Here is a 19,870-nt window from a genome sequence, read left to right as displayed (position 1 = left end):
GGATAAGCTGGGATGCTAACACACTGCCCCCCTAGACACCCCCTCTGTGCTCATTAGCACTGGCTCCCCCTTGGCACCCGATGTACCCCGAATGCCCCAGCTCCCATCACCGCCTGTCCTCATCCTCCCAAGTTTTCCAACAACCCCGCGGTGTCCCAGGTAGGCTCCTGCCCCTGGCCAGTTTCTCAATATCGCACCCACGGGGGGAACACGTGAGCTGAAAGCTGCTGGCTACCTTGTCACGGCCTCTTCCAGGATTCTGATCCCTGGAGTCATGGCGGGTGCAGTGCAGAGTGGAAGCCAGGGTACGAATGAGCTCCCCACAACCTGGGATGAATCTTTGGGAGCAGCTACTTTGCCACACCGATGAGCAGAGTTGTTGACTCGAATCCCACGACTTGAACTCAAGTCCGACTTAAGTCACCTCAGTGACTCAACTTGAGACTCATCTGGGGTTCATTGTTTGGGACTTGAGACTTGCTAATTTTGTTAAATCGACTTGGTGAAAAAATTGTCCGAAAATGCCGATATCGACGGCTTGTACAAAAGTGACTTGGCATTTTTTTAAATTACGACTTGAGACTCGACTTGCGACTTGACTCGGAAGTGACTTTAGGGACTCGAGACTCGACTTGGGACTTGAACTGTAGTGACATGAGACTCGACTTGGACTTGACAATGACGACTGGAAGACAACACCGCTGGTTAGTTGGAGCTGTCCTAGCATGAAATTGAGACCATTAGAATGGCCAGACCGCGTCAGACCAAAGGTCCATGCAGCCCAGTGTCCTGTCTGCCCACAGTGGCCAAATCCAGGTGCCCCAGAGGGAGTGAACAGAAACAGGGAATCCTCAGGTGATCCCTCCCCTGTCAGCCATTTCCAGCCTCTGACAAACAGAGCCCAGAGACACCTTCCCTACCCATCTTGGCTAACAGCCATTGATGCACCAAATCTCTGTGACTCTATCTAGCTCTTTTTTGAACCCTGTTACAGTCCTAGCCTTCAAACCATCCTCTGGCAAGGAGTTCCACAGGTTGGCTGGGCATTGCAGGAGCATTGTGCTCGTTTATGATGTGGAGTAAAACAAAAACTAAGAGTCACCAAATTCCCTTTAGGATTGAACGCCAAGGTAACGAAATGTCGTGTCCTTAACGACATAAGCAAAGTGCAGCAGAACCTGACTGGGGGCATCACCAGTTTTCATGGTGGGTTATCCATCACTGATGATGTTTAAATTGTGATTGGAGAGATCTCTAGGAGTTCTGCTCTAGGGATTCCTCTGGGAAGGGGTGACCCAGGGGCTGAGACAGGATTATAAAGCCAGAAGGGGCCACTCTGAGCAGCCCCATGATATGACACTTATCTAGGGGTGTGTCTAGACTACAGGGTTTTGTCGACAAAAGTGGACTTCTGTCAACAAAACTATACCTGCGTCCACACTGCCTTGGAGTTATGTCGACATAACGTTGACAAAACTCAGCAGTTTTGTCGACATATGTAAACCTCATTCTACGAGGAATAACGCCTTTTGTTGACAGAGTTCTGTGGATAGAAGGCATTACTGCATCTACACTGTCCTATGCATCCACACTGTTATGTCGACAAAGCGACTTGCTCTGTCGACAGAACTGGATATAGTCTAGACGCTCTTTGTCAACAGAAGCTTTGTCGACAGTATGTCGATAAAACTTCTGTCGACAAAACTCTGTCGTCTAGACACACCCTAGGATGGAGAAGACACAGGGTCCAAAGCTTCATGTAGACCAGAGACCTGAAACTAGATTTGGCACCTCCCAGAACAGGCCTGTGAAGAGAAATTTGTGGGTCCTATATTTCATGTTCACTTAGACCTCACTCTCCCCTGTTACAGAGATCTGTGGGGGGAAACCATTCAAAACTGTCTGCAAATGTTTCAACCCCATCTGGCAAAAAAAATCTAGAATCGCAGACTACTTCCTAGAGCAGGACAGCTCTTTGTCACCTGGCTCGAGAGGTGGGGTCAATTCATGGCTTGGGGAAACAGAGTCAAGGGACAGGAAAGTAAAAGAGCTGGGAATGTTCAACAAAAGTATTTTCAAGGGGGCTGAGGATTTATAATCCATAAACACACACACACACACACACCCCCGAGGTGTATCACCAAGTCCAGAAAGGACAGCAATCGGGTGTCACTAAATGTCGTTTAGTTCATAGCGTGTCTCAAATTGGAACTATTGCTCCTCGGCTCAAGGAGAACCTTAGTGAGGGGGCAGGGACCAAGCTAGGCTCCAAGGGGGCAAATAAATCTACAGTTGATGTTGTGATGTGTGAGGCTGGAGAGAGACCGGAAGCGAGAGGCGATGAGCACTCTGAAGACACTAAAAAAAGAAAAAGGTGGGAAGAGGGAGGACACAGAAGCAGGAACAATGAGAGTTCATTCAGTCCCCACATCCGCTCGAATGATCTGTGGTTTGAGGCTGATCTATCTGCCCCGCCTCTGCGCTCATAAAAAGCAACAGCTGCTTCCCGTCAGGCTGCATGGAGAGGAGGTGACCCCAGTCCCTGTGACCACAGACACGAGCTCCGGGTGAGCATGGCCCACCTAGATGCAGCAGAGACACAAAACAGCGCTTCCTCTAAATGCAATGTACGGCGACGACCGGAAACCACAACACTGCAGTGACCTAAACTACTATGTTTTGCATGACAGGCTACCTTGCAGATTAGAGGAGCAGTCTCAGTGCTGGCTCCAGCATCCCACCACAACGCTAGAAGATAATGTGTTGCAAAGGATAGAAATTAACTACATAGGGGGTGTGCTCGTCTCATGCCCAGTCCAGCCCCGGTGTCCTCACTCAGAGCTAGGGGTGCTTAGGCCTTTAGGAACAATGATCCATGCTAATCTTTTCCATCCATGAATGGATTTTTTCCATCCACGTGTAGAATAAATTTTGTTGTGCACACCTAGGTCTGTGTGAATGTGCACCACCAGGAATAACAAAAAAATTAGCTTTGGGTGCTCTGCTAATCAGCTGGATAACATTTGAATCTCTCCTGCTCAGCTGCATAAGCGCACCACGTACAGGGAATACTGGATAGGGGATGCAATACGGGGTGCTTAGCCGTCACGCCACGTTTGATACAAACAAGTACGTAAACGCGCTGCTTCCTAATTTTATCAGGTCACCCCTGGTTTGTGTGCTATGGAAAAGGGTAAATAACACTTCCCTGTTCCCCTTCTCTACATCTTCCCTGATTTCAGAGACCTAGGTCATATCCCCCTTCGACAGCTCTTCATCTCTTTCCTAAGATGTACATCCCTAATCTGTCTTCATATGGAATCTTGTCTACACCCTTTATTGTCATTTTTGCCCTTCTCTGGTTCCACCTTGAGACGGGGCAACCAGGACTGGATGCAGCATTCAAGGTGGGAGTGTCATGGGTTGATATAGCACCATCATCCTATTTCCTATTCTTATCCTTTTCCTAATAGTTCCTAATGTGCTACCATATGGGGAACTGTTCAAAGCAGGACTGAGGAAGGCCTCTAGGGAGGCCAAGGAATAACAGAGGCAGAGACATGGGCTGCAAATACCTGAAAAGGCAGACGAGGGTGTGGAGTGGGAATGGCATGTATGCAGCCCTTGGTAAGGAGCAGTTTGATTACAGGTTTCATCCAGGGTGCCCTGCATGGTGGTAGTTTTCTCCAAAACACACTGGCTACGTCTACACTGGCATGATTTTCCGGAAATGCTTTTAACGGAAAAGTTTTCCGTTAAACGCATTTTCGGAAAAGCACGTCTAGATTGGCAGGATGCTTTTCCACGAAAGCACTTTTTCCGGAAAAGCGTCCGTGGCCAATCTAGAGGCGCTTTTCCACAAAAAAGCCCCGATCGCCATTTTCACGATCAGGGCTTTTTTGCGGAAAACAAATCTGAGCTGTCTACACTGGCCCTTTTGCGCAAAAGTCTTTCAGAAAAAGACTTTTGCCCGAACGGGAGCAGCATAGTATTTCCAGAAAATCACTGATGATCTTACATGAGATCGTCAGTGCTTTTTCGGAAATTCAAGTGGCCAGTGTAGACACAGCCACTGAGTGATAAGAAGCAAATGCTGGCTGATTGTGGCCAGAAACCAGGACATTACGCTGCAATGCTTTGTGCTGCAAGGAAGCCAGACCACTTGGCATGGAAAGGTGTCGTACCACAGAGGATGGATTAAGGCAGGCCTCCCCAGGAACCTTGGGGGAAGGATGGAAGAGTTCCTCTGTGAGAGCATCATGGTGATGTGTAGGGAGAATTCATAGAATCAGAGAACACTAGAACTAGAAGTGACCTTGCAAGGTCATCGAGTTCAGTCCCCTGCCCTCACAAAAGGACTAAGCCCCGCCTAGACCAGGGTTATGCAACTTTGGAAGCCCTGGGGATCACAAGGACATTCACAGCACATGCAACTTAAGTATGGTTGCATGTACACGCAAATGTATATGTGAATAGCTTCTTTCCCACGGATAGGCATGAATACAACCATTAAGGCAAGACTACACAACACACAGGCCTCATTAAATCAGTTCAGCTGATATTAATAAAATGCAATAATGACCCGATTTCCACCCAGATGACAGCACTTTGAATGAGCAATGACAGTCCAGGAATTTAACTACTAGAACACATATCAGCAGACCACCTTTATATTGACTCGCCGTTGCGGGGCATGTTCCTAGTGGAGGCCATCTTCAAAGGATCCCACCCATGGGCCGCGTGTTGAGCCTAAACTGCACCGTGGGCTGCAAATGAACAGGCTGTGGGCCACGTGCGACCCACATGTTGAGGTGTCTGTCCAACCTCCTCTTCTATATCTCCAGGGATGGAGATTCCACAACCTCCCTGGGCAACTTATTCCAGTGTTTCACTGCCTGGGCAGCTAGGAAGTGTTCCCTAATGTCCAAGCTAAATTTCCCTGGCTGCAGTTTAAGCCCATGGCTTCCTGTGCAATCAACAGTGTTCAAGGAGAATGATTTTCCTCCTTCCTCCTTGTGACACCTTTTCCGGTACTTGATTGATTCCTGCTCCATCTCCAGACACGTTAACAAGCTTTTCCGGGGAGCCTCCACTGAGTAGGCACCTCAGATCACACCCAATTGCTTTAACCCACATGTAGCATGACAAAAAATGTGAACTCAGCAGGAGTGCATCCCCAGCATCAGGGCCCGGCCACGAGATGTCCGGGGAGGAGGGGATTATGAGTTATAAAAAGGTCCTGGCTGTTGGCGAGATCCTCTCACTGGCTGACCATTCTGCTCATCATCATCCACATGATCCTCCATGCCGCAGCTCTTGGGAGGAATGGATGGACTGGCTTGGGAAACTGGATCCCATGCAGCTGCTCATAGAATCAGCATGTTTGTGGCAACGCCCCAGCCCGTCTGTTTGCCTCATTTGTCTTCTGGTACACCTGTCCCAGCTACTTTATTTTCACATGTATCAGAGGGGTAGCCATGTTCATCTGAATCTGCATAAACGAGTCCTGTGGCACCTTATAGCCTAACAGATTTGTTGGAGCATAAGCTTTGGTGGGCATTTATTTTCACATGGCATCCTTGGTGCATCATCTCTCCTCCATGCCCTGTGCGATCGTGAGACAGCTATCAGTATCTCTTTTGCTGCTTTGTAGCTCTCCCTGGACCGGTTCCTCTCCACACTACAGCATTCAGATCTAGGATCTCCCACATGCTCCATTTGTGACCCTGGGCATTCATGGCCAGGTGTCCTGCCTGCTCTGATGTCTGCTCGCCCACACTGGCCACACAAGAAATGAACTTCGCATTTTCCTGGGACTTTTCCTGTGCGCCTGGGGAGCAGCCATGTTGAAAGTCCAGGCCTGAGTGGTCACAGTGGGGCCAAGAAAGTCGACTTTCACAACATTGCACCTGCCTTGAGCTGAATTCGACCACGCAAGGTCGAATTTCCTGTCACTCCTCGTGAAAAGCAGGAATTCCGGAATCAAATATGAAGGCCCTTGAAGCTGGTGGAATGGCCATGGGGAGTGCCGGCTCATTGTTCAGAAAATTGATCCAATGCAGTTAGGTTCGAGCTACACCCCCAAGGTCGACCCGGCCTCCCATTCTAAGTGCAGCAGGAAGAGATTGGTGGTCGTTTGCAAGTTTTGCGAAGAAAGGAAAGTTGGGGGATGGGGCATTATGAGGGCTGTTCTCGGTGTGCGGGTGGGAAGGGGACAGATTGGCCACGGAGTCTGATCCTTAGGGGATTTTGCTGTACACCACGTCCTCTAGGATAGAATTACCTCCTCTCTGCTGGGCGAAGGTGCTGTGGGGGATCGGTGTGGAATAGATGGGGTTGATCACCTAGGAGAGAGAAGACGGGGCCACATGTCAGCTAGGGGGCACTGCACTGCAGGGAGCAGGGTGGGAGGCTCTGTAGGGGGCGCTCTCTGCTCCATGCTGATCGCAGGGCCCCAAGTGCAGCGCTAGTGGGGAGTGGGAAGGGGGAACTCAGTAGGCAGCTGGATCCCCTTCTCTCTTGGCCCTGTTCTGGGAGGGGGGGTTGACCCCCTCCAGGCTTGTGGGGCCGAGCCGGCTGGTTGTGGGTCAGTGGCTGGACCTGCCCACCACTGCTCAGTTGCTGCAGGGCTGTCCAGTAGGAGCCTATTCTGAGCCCTAGGTGGCAAAAGCAGAGCTGTTCTGTGGGGAGCGGGGTGGAGCAGGCAGCAGAGATGGCAGCCCCATACCCCATCCTGACGCTGGGGGTCCACATGCTGTGGGGCTCAGAAAAAGGGGGAGTCTCCTGATCTTACTGCAAACTTGCACCCTACCCTGGTGTCTGCATCCTCTTCTCTCTTGGCCTTGTTCTGCAGGAGTTGACCCCCTCTGGGCTGGGCCGGCTGGTTGTGGGTCAGTGGCTGGTCCTTCCCATCGTGGCTCCATTCCTGCAGGGCTAATCACACAACAGATCACCTGCCCAGCTCCCCTGGCGAGCCCTGAGGGTGTGCCATGAATGCCACCTTTCACCACTAGGTGGCATCCTCCCATTAGCATTACCAGCATGGAATCCAGAGTGCGGCAGTCGGAAAATCCCCACTTAAAGGGGAGGTGTCCCAGCACCTCCACCCCTCGATTCCAGACCCCATGGCCCTCTCCAGAGGGGTATGTGTGTCTGTCATGGTGGGTGGGGCCCATGGGAGGAGGTTGCTCACCTGTGCCGGCCCCAAAAGGTCTGTTGACATACACGGGCCTGAAATTGGGAAAAGCAAACAGACGTAGGGTCAGCAGGGGTATGGCAGTGGGCAGTCGGGTCATGGGGAACAAGGCTTTTTATCTCGTTCATCTGTTTCTCCTTTCTCCCCCCCCCCCTTCACATGCTCCTTCTCTCCGTGTCTGTCTCATAGTCACTTCTCTAATCTATTTTTATGCCCTCTTTCACTCACACCTCCTTCCTTTGTCACCTCCCCTACTTCCTTCCTTCATTGGCTCATGCGCCTCTCTACTTTCTCGCTCCTTCATCCTCCGCCTCCCATTCTTCCCCACTCTCACATCTTGCTTCATTCATGGGCATGCCTGGATGGCATCTCCCTCTGGGTATCATCCAGGGTATGTCTAGACTACATGGCTCCGTCGGCAGAGCCATGTAGATGAGTTTACTAGACATACCCAAATGAAGCCACGATTTAAATAATCCCGGCTTCATTTACATGAAAATGTGCTTTTCCAGCACAGCAGGGCAGTCTAGACACGCCGCGGTCGACAGGGAAGCCTCTGTCAACTACTCCGCTATGCCTTGTTAACCCAGGTTAGATGTCTGGGAACGGCCATCCCAGCCTTCCTCCCATCCCCACCCACCAGGTACAAGTTTCTCATGGGATAGGCCAGTTGTCTGGGTGAGGGCAAACCCAGTTCCCAGGGGGCAGGAGAGTAGCGGCCTTTGAAATTGGAGCAACTTACTGCGTTGGTGCCATGACACCACCTGTGAAGAGAAGGGAAAATAGAGCCACTAAACAGTGTGGCCTAGTGAACCTTAGGGGCACTGGCTGAAAGCTAGGGTCTGGCAGAGTGCCTGGAGAACAGGGAACCATGTTAGAGCAATTTAGGATGCTGTGCACTGAGATGAATGAAGGGAAAGGGGGAAACTCTTTGGCTTGCACGAGGCATCAAGTGTCACCGGTGGGAGTGAGACAGAACCTTGTTTTCAAGCCGCAGTTCTTGGTTGTGTCTCACGGGGTCTTCCCACCTGCCACCTTGTTTCCAAGTCCCCATTCGGTCTCTGCCCCTTCACCTCTAGCCCCGAGAAATAACTATCCCTTCGGCTTCCCTGGAGACACGTCTGAGCACCCCTTGGGTGGGAGAACACAGCTCTAAGGTAGAGACAGTAACCCAGGCCCAGCCTGGCCAAGCAAAAGCTGAGGGACTCGGCAGGTGAGAGCGGCTGAATTGGGGGACCAGGCTCCTTTCAGAAGATGGAGGCTTGGAGCCAGGCACTGGGGAGAATTTCCTGTTGTTGGCAGTCCCCAGACTCTCACACACACTGATTGACCCCCAAAAACAAAACCCCACCATGTCTATTGGATTCCCCCTTTGCAGCCTCCCCTTCTCCCATATCTGAGGACTGGAAGCAGTTCAGGGTCCCTAACCCAGATACCCCCCAGTGTTCACCCCTCCTCCTACTCTCTCCCCACCAGTGGTACCTTTTCTCCTCCTCCGGCACAGGCAGATGAGAAGCAGCAAGAAAAGCAGCAACGCAGCCCCGGCACATCCAGCCACCAGGGGCATCCACAGGGGCCAGTCTGGAGAGGAGAAAGGGGCTGGGTGAATGGCTCACCCATGAATTATATTTTGTGCCCACTGCTAGAACACAGGAGCTGCCTTCTCTGGGTTGGAAGCGGGAGCCACGCTCCAGGACAAAAATCCCACCAGGGCATCTCTGATGAGACAGGATCTGTCCCTGACCCCCCCACGTCTCCTGCTCGGTCCCCCTGGCTCTGGTTTCATGCCTAGCCAGCAGCTCTCCCAGTGGTTTGGGAGCATCCGTCCCCGTGTCAGGGTAAAGCCAGGTGGATGAGATCCAGGCCGGCAGAGCTGATGACAGCAGAGGGTGGGCGGGGAAGGGGCGGCTATACTGTATAATGGGCACTAGGGGGCAGCAGAGGGTGGGGCGGGGAAGGGGCAGCTATACTGTATAATGGGCACTAGGGGGCAGCAGAGGGTGGGCGGGGAAGGGGCGGCTATACTGTATAATGGGCACTAGGGGGCAGCAGAGGGTGGGCGGGGAAGGGGCAGCTATACTGTATAATGGGCACTAGGGGGCAGCAGAGGGTGGGCGGGGAAGGGGCGGCTATACTGTATAATGGGCACTAGGGGGCAGCAGAGGGTGGGGAAGGGGCGGCTATACTGTATAATGGGCACTAGGGGGCAGCAGAGGGTGGGTGGGGAAGGGGTGGCTATACTGTATAACGGGCAGTAGGGGGCGGCAGAGGGTGGGCGGGGGAAGGGGCGGCTATACTGTATAACGGGCACTAGGGGGCAGCAGAGGGTGGGGGTGGGAAGGGGCGGCTATACTGTATAATGGGCACTAGGGGGCAGCAGAGGGTGGGGGTGGGAAGGGGCGGCTATACTGTATAATGGGCACTAGGGGGCAGCAGAGGGTGGGGGTGGGAAGGGGCGGCTATACTGTATAATGGGCACGGGTTCAGGGGATGGGGATGGGGAAGGGGCTGTCTATCCAGCCCGATGGGCACCGGCGGTTTCCCTACCCGTTATATTTACTGGCACTGGGAGGCTGGGGGGTGACTGGAGGTGACGTCCCTGGAGCTCTGTGCTGTACCCACACCGGTAGCTCCCACGGGCGCTGGAATTGACAGTCAGGATGTGCCGGGCCCCCAGCATCTCTGCACCCGGCTCCTCGTCTCTCTGCAGCCAGTGGTCCCGGGGCTCGTAGGGCCCAGCAGGGACGACACACTCGGCCGTCACCGTCTCCCCCGTCACGTAGTGCAGGTGGGGTGGGATGAGCTGCAGGGACGGGGCAGCCAGTGCCGGGAACACGGGGATGGAGGCGGGGTCGCTGGTGTAGGAGGGCACCCGCCTCTCCTGGATCTGCTGCTCGTAGATGCAGAAGAACGACCGGGTGGCTTTTCTGGTGCCATTGGCTTGGAGATCCAGCTGCCACGTTGAGACGGTTCCCGGCTGGTGTCCTAGCAGCACCCCACTCTGGTAAAACCCGAACCGCTCCGGGGAGGTCCCGGGGGGAGCCGAGCAGCGAATCTCCACCCTCTCCCCAGCCACGTAGGCTGGATAGTCTGGATACAGCAACACCGAGGGCTTCGGTGTATAATCTGGGGGGGGGGGGAAGGAGTCTCATTCTCAACCTCTTGCTCAAAGGTCTGCAAACAGCTAGTGGGGACATGGGGCCAGTTGTGTCTGTGACCCTCCCAACTCTTGCCAGAGGCCAGTCCAGGGCATCCCCTATTCTCCCCACTGGTCAGAAGCCTTCTCCCCATGGGTAGCCTCCAATGAGCCCAGCCCAGCACACACCCACTTTGTTCCCCTGCCTCCCCTGGGCTCCATCGCTGGCCCCCTCCCTGCCCACCTCCATCAGACCCTGCTTGGCCAGCGATTTTGGCTGAACAGCCCAGCTCCCCCAGTCTCCTCTCCTGGGACCGGCTCTCCGTGCCCAACCCCAGCTGCAGGAAGGATCTGGCGTCTCCCACAAGGGCTTTGGCTTTCCCAGGGGAGAAGCAATTAGGTTGTCTTTCCCCTCCCAGACCTGGTCACATTGTACTTCTGGGAGGGCTCACTGGGGAGGTAGAAGAAGCAGTGGTGTAGAAGATGGGGCAGGCAATGGGGCTCCAAGTGATGGGTTTCAGGGGATGCAGTAGGACAGGACACAGGGTGAATTGGGGATGGGTGTACAGGACCCAGGAGATGAGGGGGTGATGGACAGGATGTGGGGAGATGGGGTGTAGAGGACCCAGGAGATGAGGGGGTGATGGGCAGGGTGCAGGGAGATGGGTGTACAGGACCCAGGAGATGAGGAGGTGATGGACAGGATGAGGGGAGATGGGGTGTAGAGGACCCAGGAGATCAGGGGGTGATGGACAGGATGTGGGGAGATGGGGTGTAGAGGACCCAGGAGATGAGGAGGTGATGGACAGGATGAGGGGAGATGGGGTGTAGAGGACCCAGGAGATGAGGAGGTGATGGACAGGATGAGGGGAGATGGGGTGTAGAGGACCCAGGAGATCAGGGGGTGATGGACAGGATGAGGGGAGATGGGGTGTAGAGGACCCAGGAGATGAGGAGGTGATGGACAGGATGAGGGGAGATGGGGTGTAGAGGACCCAGGAGATCAGGGGGTGATGGACAGGATGAGGGGAGATGGGGTGTAGAGGACCCAGGAGATGGGGTTCAGGATGTTGGGGGGTACGGATATAAGCCAAGTGAGTCAGACTAATCAGAACACCCGGGGCCAATGAAGAACCAGCAGAGACTGCTCAGAAGGCTCCCTTTCTGGTAGCTCAGTGTGGCAAGATGTTTGAGGGGAGGAGAAGCCGTGGAGAATCTGGGAGGACCAAGCACAAGCAGGTACCAAGAGGAAGAACCTCTGGTAAGGAAGGTGGTGGAGAAGTAGCCCAGGGATTCATAGCTGTCACACAGCTATCACCAGAGACATTACGGGCAGGTGTTATCACGGGATCCTGAGGCTGGAACCTAGCGTAGCGTGTGGACTCGGGGTCGTCCCCACCGTTCCACTACTGAAAAGAGACTGGCTTTGGTACATGGGTTTGTCCTGCCCTTTACCCCTAGATGGGACCACACTTTGGTTTCCTCTCTTTTTCTTGTGCTGGCCAATGAGGAGAGCCGCTCAACAACCAGCAAGCCAGGGTCTAAACTGAGGGCTGATGTGAGCCTGGGAGGCAAGTCATCTGCCAGAAAGCGTGTGACCCACCCAGGTTACGGAAAGCGGAACAGAACCATACGTGGGGTCTCTTTGGAACACGCCCAGCTGTGTCCGGAGGGTCGGTGCCAGCTCATAACTCACCCATGACCGAGATGGAGACCGGCTGGCTCTCCCGGGATCGGACCCCCCATTGGGACGGCTGTATCCAGTAGGCGCAGGTGTACGAGCCGGAGTCCTCCAGCCCCGCGAGGTGCAGAGCAAGCGTGTTGCTGCTTCCAGGCAAGATCGTCTTTCCGCCGTCCCTGGAGAACTGGAATCCAACTGCCCGGTGAGCGCCAGGAGGCTCCAAACACGTGAGGCTGACCGTCTCTCCCCGGAGGTACACAGTATACTGTTGATGCAGGGAGAGGGTCGGGGCTCCAGGGGGTTCTGAAAAAGACAAGCCACGTCCATGGTTCAGGGAAAAGAGGATCAGATCCAGAGACACCGGACGGGCTGTGACATCCCCGAGAGCCCCCAGCCCTCTGGCTGCAGCCCCCAGCTGAGATGCCAAAGCTGCCCATGGGGGCCTTGAGGCAGTGAGCAGGGGCCCCTGGCAGGTGATTTGTTCACTCAGCCCTGGTGACAAAACAAATGCCAAGGTGAAATACAAACCCTGCTCAGTGGGGCGGTGCAGGAACAAACCCCACAGCTGCCATGGGGTGCTGGAGCTGAGCTTTTCAAGGGCCACCATGGGCCAAATGCTGCCATCACTGGCTTGGCTCCCAGGAATTATTATCCCCACACCTTCCATGGCTTGGCCAGTCCCGGCCACTGTATTCAGTTATAGGGAGTCTGCGGTGGGTGGGAGGCTGTGTGGCCCCGTCACAGGTGCATGCCTGGGCCTTGCCTGGTTCCTGCCCTTTGGATACTGCCATCCATAGAAGGGGGACTGTGTGGAGGGAGAGTTAGCTAGGGAGAAGGGAGTGTATGGAGAGGGATACATGGATGGATGGATGGAGTGGGCAGAGTGGGTTGGTTGAATGGAGGGATAGATGGAGTGGGCAGAGAGGGTTGGTTGGTTGGATGGATAGCGTGGGTAGAGAGGGATGGATGGTTGGTTGGAGTGGGCAGAGAGGGTTGGTTGGTTGGATGGAGTGGGCAGAGAGGGTTGGTTGGTTGGTTGGAGTGGGCAGAGAGGGTTGGTTGGTTGGTTGGTTGGATGGATGGAGTGGGCAGAGAGGGTTGATTGGTTGGATGGAGGGATGGAGTGGGCAGAGAGGGTTGATTGGTTGGTTGGTTGGTTGGTTGGATGGATGGAGTGGGAAGAGAGGGTTGATTGGTTGGATGGATGGAGTGGGTAGAGAGGGTTGGTTGGTTGGATGGATGGTGTGGGTAGAGAGGGTTGGTTGGTTGGATGGATGGTGTGGGTCGAGAGGGATGGATGGATGGTCAGGCAGATGAATGGATGCATGAGCAGGAGGATGGATGGACGGACGGACAGACAGGTGGGCAGGCGGATGGATGGGTAGCTGTAGATTTACATTATTTTGCTTCAAAATGTTTTGTTGAATCTACATTTCTGGGTGGGGAAAAAACTCTTGTTAATAAATTCCCAGCCAGCTCTAACTTCTTCCATCCTTAGTCCCAACTTCATGGGATCAGCTGCTTCAGTCCTTCTCTATTCCAGGCTGTCTTGTGTTCCTCAGAAGCACCACAGCTAACCAAACCCTTTCCTATAGCGTCCATCCATCTAGCTTGGGTCTTCTCTGCCTTCTACTCCTCTTTCCTAAATATTCTCCCGATCTTCGTTTTGCCCACCCAAACCACCCAACCCATGCATCCCTCAGCTGTTACATAGTTGCTACCACCGGCACACTTCTCCTAATCTGCTCGTTCCAAGCGCGACCCAGTCTCCCAATTCCAAGCGTCCCTCTTAACATCTTCATTTCCACTGCGTTCAAGATCTGCCTGTTTAGTCCATACCTCCAGCATTGGGAGCTACAAAATTACCTGCCTGTTTCTTACCTCGTCAATCTTACTGTTCAACTTGAGAGGAGTTCTTCTCACGCCAGGCACGCTGGTTATTTCTCTCCATTTAGCCCGGGCCTTTCCTGTTCCCTTTTGTCATTAAGTTCACCCCCCTCCTACCATGCCTACCTGCCCTACGGCAATACAAATAATCAATAGTAGCAGGCCAAGAGAGGCATATTTTTAAATGGCCCAGGCACCAATAGCATTACAAAATGAAGCAGGACCCTGAGCCTTCATAATTCAGAACAGTGATACTCAGACCTCAGTGGTTTAAGAACCAAATTAGCACCCAATATCTCCCGAGTCATCTGAATTCATTGTTCCATTGAGACTCACCACAAAACGACCGAGCAAGTATCATTGCTGTAGCTACTACAGTGGCTAATAGCATAGTAGAAGCTTCCTGACTGGTTAAGAATTGAGACTGAGACTGAATTATTCACCAAAGTATTTTAAGATCACATCCTGCCAGAAGACACATTAAAGAGTCATTTGTGGCTCCTGAGCCTCTGTCGGAGTATTGCTGATTTAGATGAATCCTGGTAGAAAAACGTTCCTCCAGCTATTTACATGAAAATGGCTGTTGACCCAAATTAACCTTTTCACACACAGAGTCATTGTGACCCAACTGTTGTTCGATGAAACCAAACTTTGAACTTGTTTGGCAAAAAAAACCAGCAAAGTAACTGAAGGTTTTTTGGACACCAGTCGTTTGAACTGAGAACGTTGACACGGGGTGGGGGGGATCAGATTTAAGTAGAAAAAGAGCAACATTGTGGCTGGAACTTTTGGGGGGATGACAAAGGGAATTGGTGTCAACATTTCACATCAGATCCACTTGGCGTTTCCCAAACAGCCCTGGTGGTGACCCCAGGAGAAAGAGCCCAAGACCACAACAGTGGAATACACTGAATCACCTGGCAAGTGGATGGAGAGGGGAGAACTCAGTCTGGACTCCACCTTCCTCCCGGAGACGTCTATCTGGTAGCTACAGGTGTAGGAGCCGGCAGAGCGGGGGTCGGACGTGTGGAGCTGGAACTGGGCCCCCTGCGAGGAGGGGGTGTATTCCAACTGTACCAGCTTTCCATTCTTGAAGATTTGGAAGGTGGGCGATATGTAGCTCCCACGGGGTGAGCACACGACGGTGACAGAGTCATACCAGAGGCCGTCGGCAGTGGCAGAGAGGGACGGGGCTACCGGATGATCTGTGAGGAAGAATGAAAGGGGAGAAAGCAGGATGTGCCTGAGTGAAGGCAGAAATAGCAGAGGCGGTGACAGGGCCAATGGTAAAGGCATTGAGCAGGGTTAGGCTGGGAAGCAAGATTCTTGGGTTCCATATGTGGCTTTAGGAGGGAAGAGCAGAGGTGGCTGGGGGTCAGGACTCCTGGGTCCTTTCTCCAGTTCTGGGAAGGCAATGAGGTGTTGTGATTGTGGTGGGGGTTAGGAACCTGGACTTTGGGGAACTATTCCTACTCCTAGAACACCCCCTGCAGGTCTTCGAGAAGGATGGGGAGTACCTGGAGGTGGTTCATAGAAGAGCCAGGAGACAGATCGAGGACCAGAAAATGGGCCTTGTTCACTGAGTCTAAGGCCAGATGGGACCCCTGTGACCTCTGGCCTCAGTCTCTGTGAAGCTCCTTCAACCTGGAACCAAACCAGCCACCGACGGCTCAGCCAGGCTCAGGCAATCTACAGACCACCTCAGCACCAGCTCCGGTACGGAAGGAATCTCTAGAGCGGAAGCAAGTTCAGACTTTCCAAGGCTGAGGGGCGACTGGACCCCACCTAGAAGCATCTCCTGTGACCACAGAGATTTGGTACCAACGGGCACTTCAGTGTAGTAGGCAAAGTTCCACCAGGACATGGTGGACGGAGGCTGCAGCTGGATAAATACAGACCGGGAAGGAGGTGGGACGTTTTTACCAAGAAGGCTGGAACAATGAGCCCCCTTTTGCAGTGGGTTCTCCATCCCTGTCTCTTTGCGAATCAGGCTGGCTCCCTAGAAGCCCTGTTCTAGCTCACAGGAGATGCCGGTAGGGAGAGTCAATGGAGCAGGGACGAGAGGATCACGGGGTCCCTTCCCCATGTGCCTCTGGGAAATGGATTTCATTGGTTCAAGGGGATGGTTGGTTTTGAGGAGCAGGTGGAGACAAGTGTAGGAGCCCCAAGGTGAAAGGGAGCAGGGTGGTGACCCTCCACTCAGCTGAGGGGCTAGGGTCTTGGGCAGGGAATCCCCTAGGAGCAGGAGAAAGGAGACTCACCCATCATTGGTACCGACACAGGCTGGCTGCGTGCAGAGTAGAGGTTCTTCCCATCTCTCTCGGCCCAGTACTCACAGCTGTACTTCCCAGCTTTCCCCGGTGCCGCCGTCAGCACCAGCCAGGCCCCCCCGAATGGGCCGGTGCTCTCACTGAAGACCCGCTCCCCTTGCTGATTGTAGAACTGGTAGCTGCTCACCGCCAGCCCCTGGGGGGCCGAGCATCTGAGGGTGACACGCTCCCCTGGGACATACACAGGGTACTGGGGGTCCATGCTGACTGTGGGGACTGGCAGGGGTGCTGAGGAAGGGAAGAGAGATGCAGGAGAAGTTACGCTCCCCCAGCTAGGGGCCGCCCCCCAATTCCTGCCCCTTAGCTAAAGCCAGAGCCCTCTTGGCTCCCTAGACCGGCCCCACCAGACGCCTGTTGACTGCCCCACAGCTCTGGCTGAACTCTCAGCCCCGGAGTTAGAGCAGGTGCCAAGATCAACTCTGGAGGGGACCATGTTCCGTCTGGCCACACTCCGTGTATCTGCCTCTGTGGGGACCAGTTCACCTGGGATGGCCCCAGGGAGGCGCTGAGACTGGACAGAGGAGCCAAGTGCGGGTGGGGAGACCGTGGCTAGGAAGAGAGATTCTCCTCAGTGCGCCCCCCACCCAAGGCATCTCCCACCCTGGCCTGCAGGCAGCGCTGCCCGGCATCTGGAGTAGGGGGGTCAGGGTTAGGCTCATGTCTGTCTCTATTGTTGGGGTGCTTGCAAAGCGGTCTCTGAAAGGGGCCTGGTTTTAACAGGAGTTCAGCTCTATCCAGGAATCCAGCCCCTCTCTAGGAGTCCAGGGGACCCCAGAGAACTGAAGCCTCCCCCCACCCGTCACCCTCAATTCAGGGAGTATTCTGGGAGCTGAGCGGAGAGGCAGGGCCAGGGGGGTCCCTTCACATAGTGCCGGGGACCCCAATTGTGAGAAGCCAGGCACACAAGATGCTGGAACCAGTGTCCCCAGTCTGGTCCCATTCACAACCCTACGGACCCTCCAGCCCCTCTGCACTGGGGTGGATTTAGGGACAGCACCCCCAAGAGCCATTCTCTGACCCAACCAGACAGGGACACACCCTCGACCACGAGGCCAGGCTAGAAAATGAACTAGAGGGGGACCCACCTCCACAGACAGCTGGGGCCTGTGTGGGGACTGGGTCCCTCCTTACCTGCGGGGAACACCGGCTGGGGCAGGATCTGGAGAGCAGCTGAAGGGGAGAAGAGACGGGGTGTGAGGAAGTGGGGAGTTTGGGGGGTTCAAAGACGGGTGTTGTGTACAGGGGGGCGCTCAGTGCTTGGCAGTTTCTGGTTGAATGTGACAAAGGTGGGGAGTTTGTGGTGTCAGAGAACAGCCCAAAGTTGGATCCCGGGTGTCTGGTGTGAGGAAGTGGGGAGTTTGGGGGGTTCAAAGAGGAGTGTTGTGTGCCTGGCAGTTACTGGTTGATTGTGACAAAGATGGGGTGTTTATTGTGTCAGAGAACAGCCCCGAACTGGAGCTGTGGGGTCTGGGACCCTGGTGACCTCAGCCCTACTCAGAGGACACGGCCGGTTCTGACCAGATGACAGACAACGGGCTGAGAAAGGGACCCCAGCAACCGGCCCAGCTGATCCCAGCGAGGGGAGAACATTGGACGGGGAGGGAGGAGGAGAAGAGGGGCCAGGTGACCCTCTTATCTGGGGAGAAGACAATGGCCGGGGAGGGGCTGTTGCTGGGGGTATTGGAGGCTCTGCTGGGAGACGGGGGTGTTTTGGGGGGGACCGAGAGGAGCAGGCAGAGCTCAGCTAGCTACAGGGGAGACTAATGTGTGGGCTGAAGGACCAGGCCTACAAGCCTGAGAGACCCGGTGCTGTGTTCAGCGCTCAATAAAACCTTCTGTTTTGTGCTGGCTGATAGTCGCTCTGGTCTAGAGAACAGGGTCCTTCTGGGAGGGGAGGCCCCGGGGGTCCAGAGGGAGGGGGCTCACAATGGAGACAGGTGGCTGAAACCACCTAGATCAGCCCCACCAGACACCTGGTGGACTGGCATGGACTCCCTGAGAAGGGGCTGCCGCACTGGAGAGGGGGGTTCTGCCTGGGAGCCGAGGGGCCAAGTGTGGGTACATGTGAGCTGTGACATGGGGAGTGAGCGTTCTGGGGAGTCCATGGGAGGGACGGAGCTGGGGACCAGGGAATGGAGTTTAGGGCCACGCAGGGACGGGTGGTCGAAGTTCATCATCTGTTTCCCTCACGGTGAGTGACAGACAGACAGAAAACGGAAAGAAAAGACCAGGTGACTGATAGGCAAGCAAGGCCCCTGGCAAGTGGCCATTGAGAATCTACTGGCTGAAGCCTGAGACTCCGCATTCTTACCCTCAACCGAGAAAGGTCCCAAAACTGAACCCCAAAGGCTGGGAAGTGCTGGACGCCCCACCAGGCCGGGGCTGAACGGAGACTGGAGATGGACCCCGGGGAGAAGTGGCCCCATGGAGCTGGAGGAGGAAGAGAGGGGGACACACGCAGGGAAGGGGGAAGGAGACAGAGGCTGCGGGAGAAGTGCAGGGTCGCTCACCCAGTAGACAGAGGAGGACTCGGAGCTCCATGCCGGGTTTAGCAGGATGCAGCTGCCGGGTGAATCTGTTCCTTCCACGGGATCTGTAAATAGCCACCGAGCTCTATGAATATCTGAGGTCGTCTCCCCTGGCATGTGAAGTGAGACACTTCCCCAAACTCTGCATGTTCAAAAGAGGAACCAGCCCCGGGGGCGGGTCAGCCTGAGAGGAGCAGAGATTGGTGGCGATGAAGGACACTCAAGACCTGCTGATCGCTGGGGGCCCTGGCATCCGGGCCGGAGAAACCTGGTGGGTGGAAACAGGAATGAGAGAGGAAAGAGGGGACTGAGAAGCAAAGAGGAGAGTGAAGAGCCAGGCTGCCCCACAAATAGGGATGAAGGGGACAGAGAAAAACCCAGACAAGGGGGTGAGCGAGTGGGTGACAGAGCTGGAGAAAGGGGGACACAAGGGGGAAGGAAGATGGAGAAGAAGAGGTGATGCCTGCAGAAGAGGAGAGATGCAGATGGAGAGAGCGAAAGAGGTGCAGGGGGAGTTACTCACCTCATACAGGGAGACACATTTAGCCCTGTGCTGGTGGGACCAGTCTGAGCTTAAGAGATGCTCCACCAACCCCTGGCTCCCTATTCCCCTCTGATCACAGCCAGAGGAAGTGCCACCTACGGGACACAATCAGGTCCCCGCCCCAACATAAAGGCACCACACCTTGAGCACCACGGCCAGACCTAAAGGCTCCCAGCATGCATTGCAATCACTCTGCAGGGCCCCGGCCAATAGCAGCAAAGGAGGTCAGCAAAGGAGCCCTGGCGATATGGGGTAACCAGGTAACACTTCTTCACACAGCGTGTAGTCAACCTATGGAACTCCTTGCCAGAGGAGGCGGTGAAGGCTAGGACTAGAACAGAGTTTAAAGAGAAGCTAGATCATTTCATGGAGGTTAGGTCCATAAAAGGCTATTAGCCAGGGGATAAAATGGTGTCCCTGGCCTCTGTTTGTCAGAGGCTGGAGAGGGATGGCAGGAGACAAATCGCTTGATCATTGTCTTTGGTCCACCCTCTCTGGGGCACCTGGTGCTGGCCACTGTCGGCAGACAGGATACTGGGCTAGATGGACCTTTGGTCTGACCCAGTACG

General features: G+C 54.5%; 1 protein-coding gene across 5 annotated transcripts; it reads right to left on the bottom strand.

Moving 5' to 3' along the window:
• Window positions 1-3,954: 3,954 nt before the first annotated feature.
• LOC142821195 (immunoglobulin superfamily member 1-like) lies at window positions 3,955-18,920 on the bottom strand. 5 transcript variants are annotated; one of them, XR_012898116.1, is made up of 11 exons: window positions 18,740-18,920; window positions 17,361-17,399; window positions 16,161-16,457; window positions 14,817-15,104; window positions 12,028-12,315; window positions 9,743-10,321; window positions 8,678-8,776; window positions 7,938-7,959; window positions 7,038-7,230; window positions 6,812-6,933; window positions 3,955-6,344 (listed from the first exon to the last, which is right to left on the bottom strand). XR_012898116.1 is itself a non-coding variant. In XM_075912033.1 (11 exons), exons 1-11 carry the CDS (start codon window positions 18,768-18,770, stop codon window positions 6,280-6,282), a joined length of 2,010 nt encoding a protein of 669 aa, XP_075768148.1. In that variant the 5' UTR covers window positions 18,771-18,920; the 3' UTR covers window positions 3,955-6,279. The 5 variants fall into 5 exon arrangements, 3 of the variants coding, with proteins under 3 accessions (XP_075768148.1, XP_075768146.1, XP_075768149.1); XM_075912033.1 differs by having other exon boundaries at window positions 9,756-10,321; XR_012898117.1 differs by having other exon boundaries at window positions 3,957-6,344; window positions 7,193-7,230; window positions 9,756-10,321; window positions 18,740-18,919.
• Between the last annotated feature and the right edge of the window lie 950 nt (window positions 18,921-19,870).

The sequence above is a fragment of the Pelodiscus sinensis genome, chromosome 30 (genome assembly GCF_049634645.1).
Source record: "Pelodiscus sinensis isolate JC-2024 chromosome 30, ASM4963464v1, whole genome shotgun sequence".
In the NCBI taxonomy this organism is placed as follows: domain Eukaryota; kingdom Metazoa; phylum Chordata; order Testudines; family Trionychidae; genus Pelodiscus; species Pelodiscus sinensis.
This window is presented reverse-complemented; position numbering and strand designations above follow the sequence as displayed.

Excerpts from the sequence above, each read along its gene's own strand:
- LOC142821195 (XM_075912031.1), bottom strand. The coding sequence starts at position 18,770 with ATGGAGCTCCGAGTCCTCCTCTGTCTACTGG. Across the intron at positions 17,400-18,739 it reads AGTCCTCCTCTGTCTACTGG|CTGCTCTCCAGATCCTGCCC; the intron begins GTGAGCGACCCT and ends TCTCCCCTTCAG. Across the intron at positions 10,322-12,027 it reads GGTCTCCATCTCGGTCATGG|ATTATACACCGAAGCCCTCG; the intron begins GTGAGTTATGAG and ends CCCCCCCCCCAG.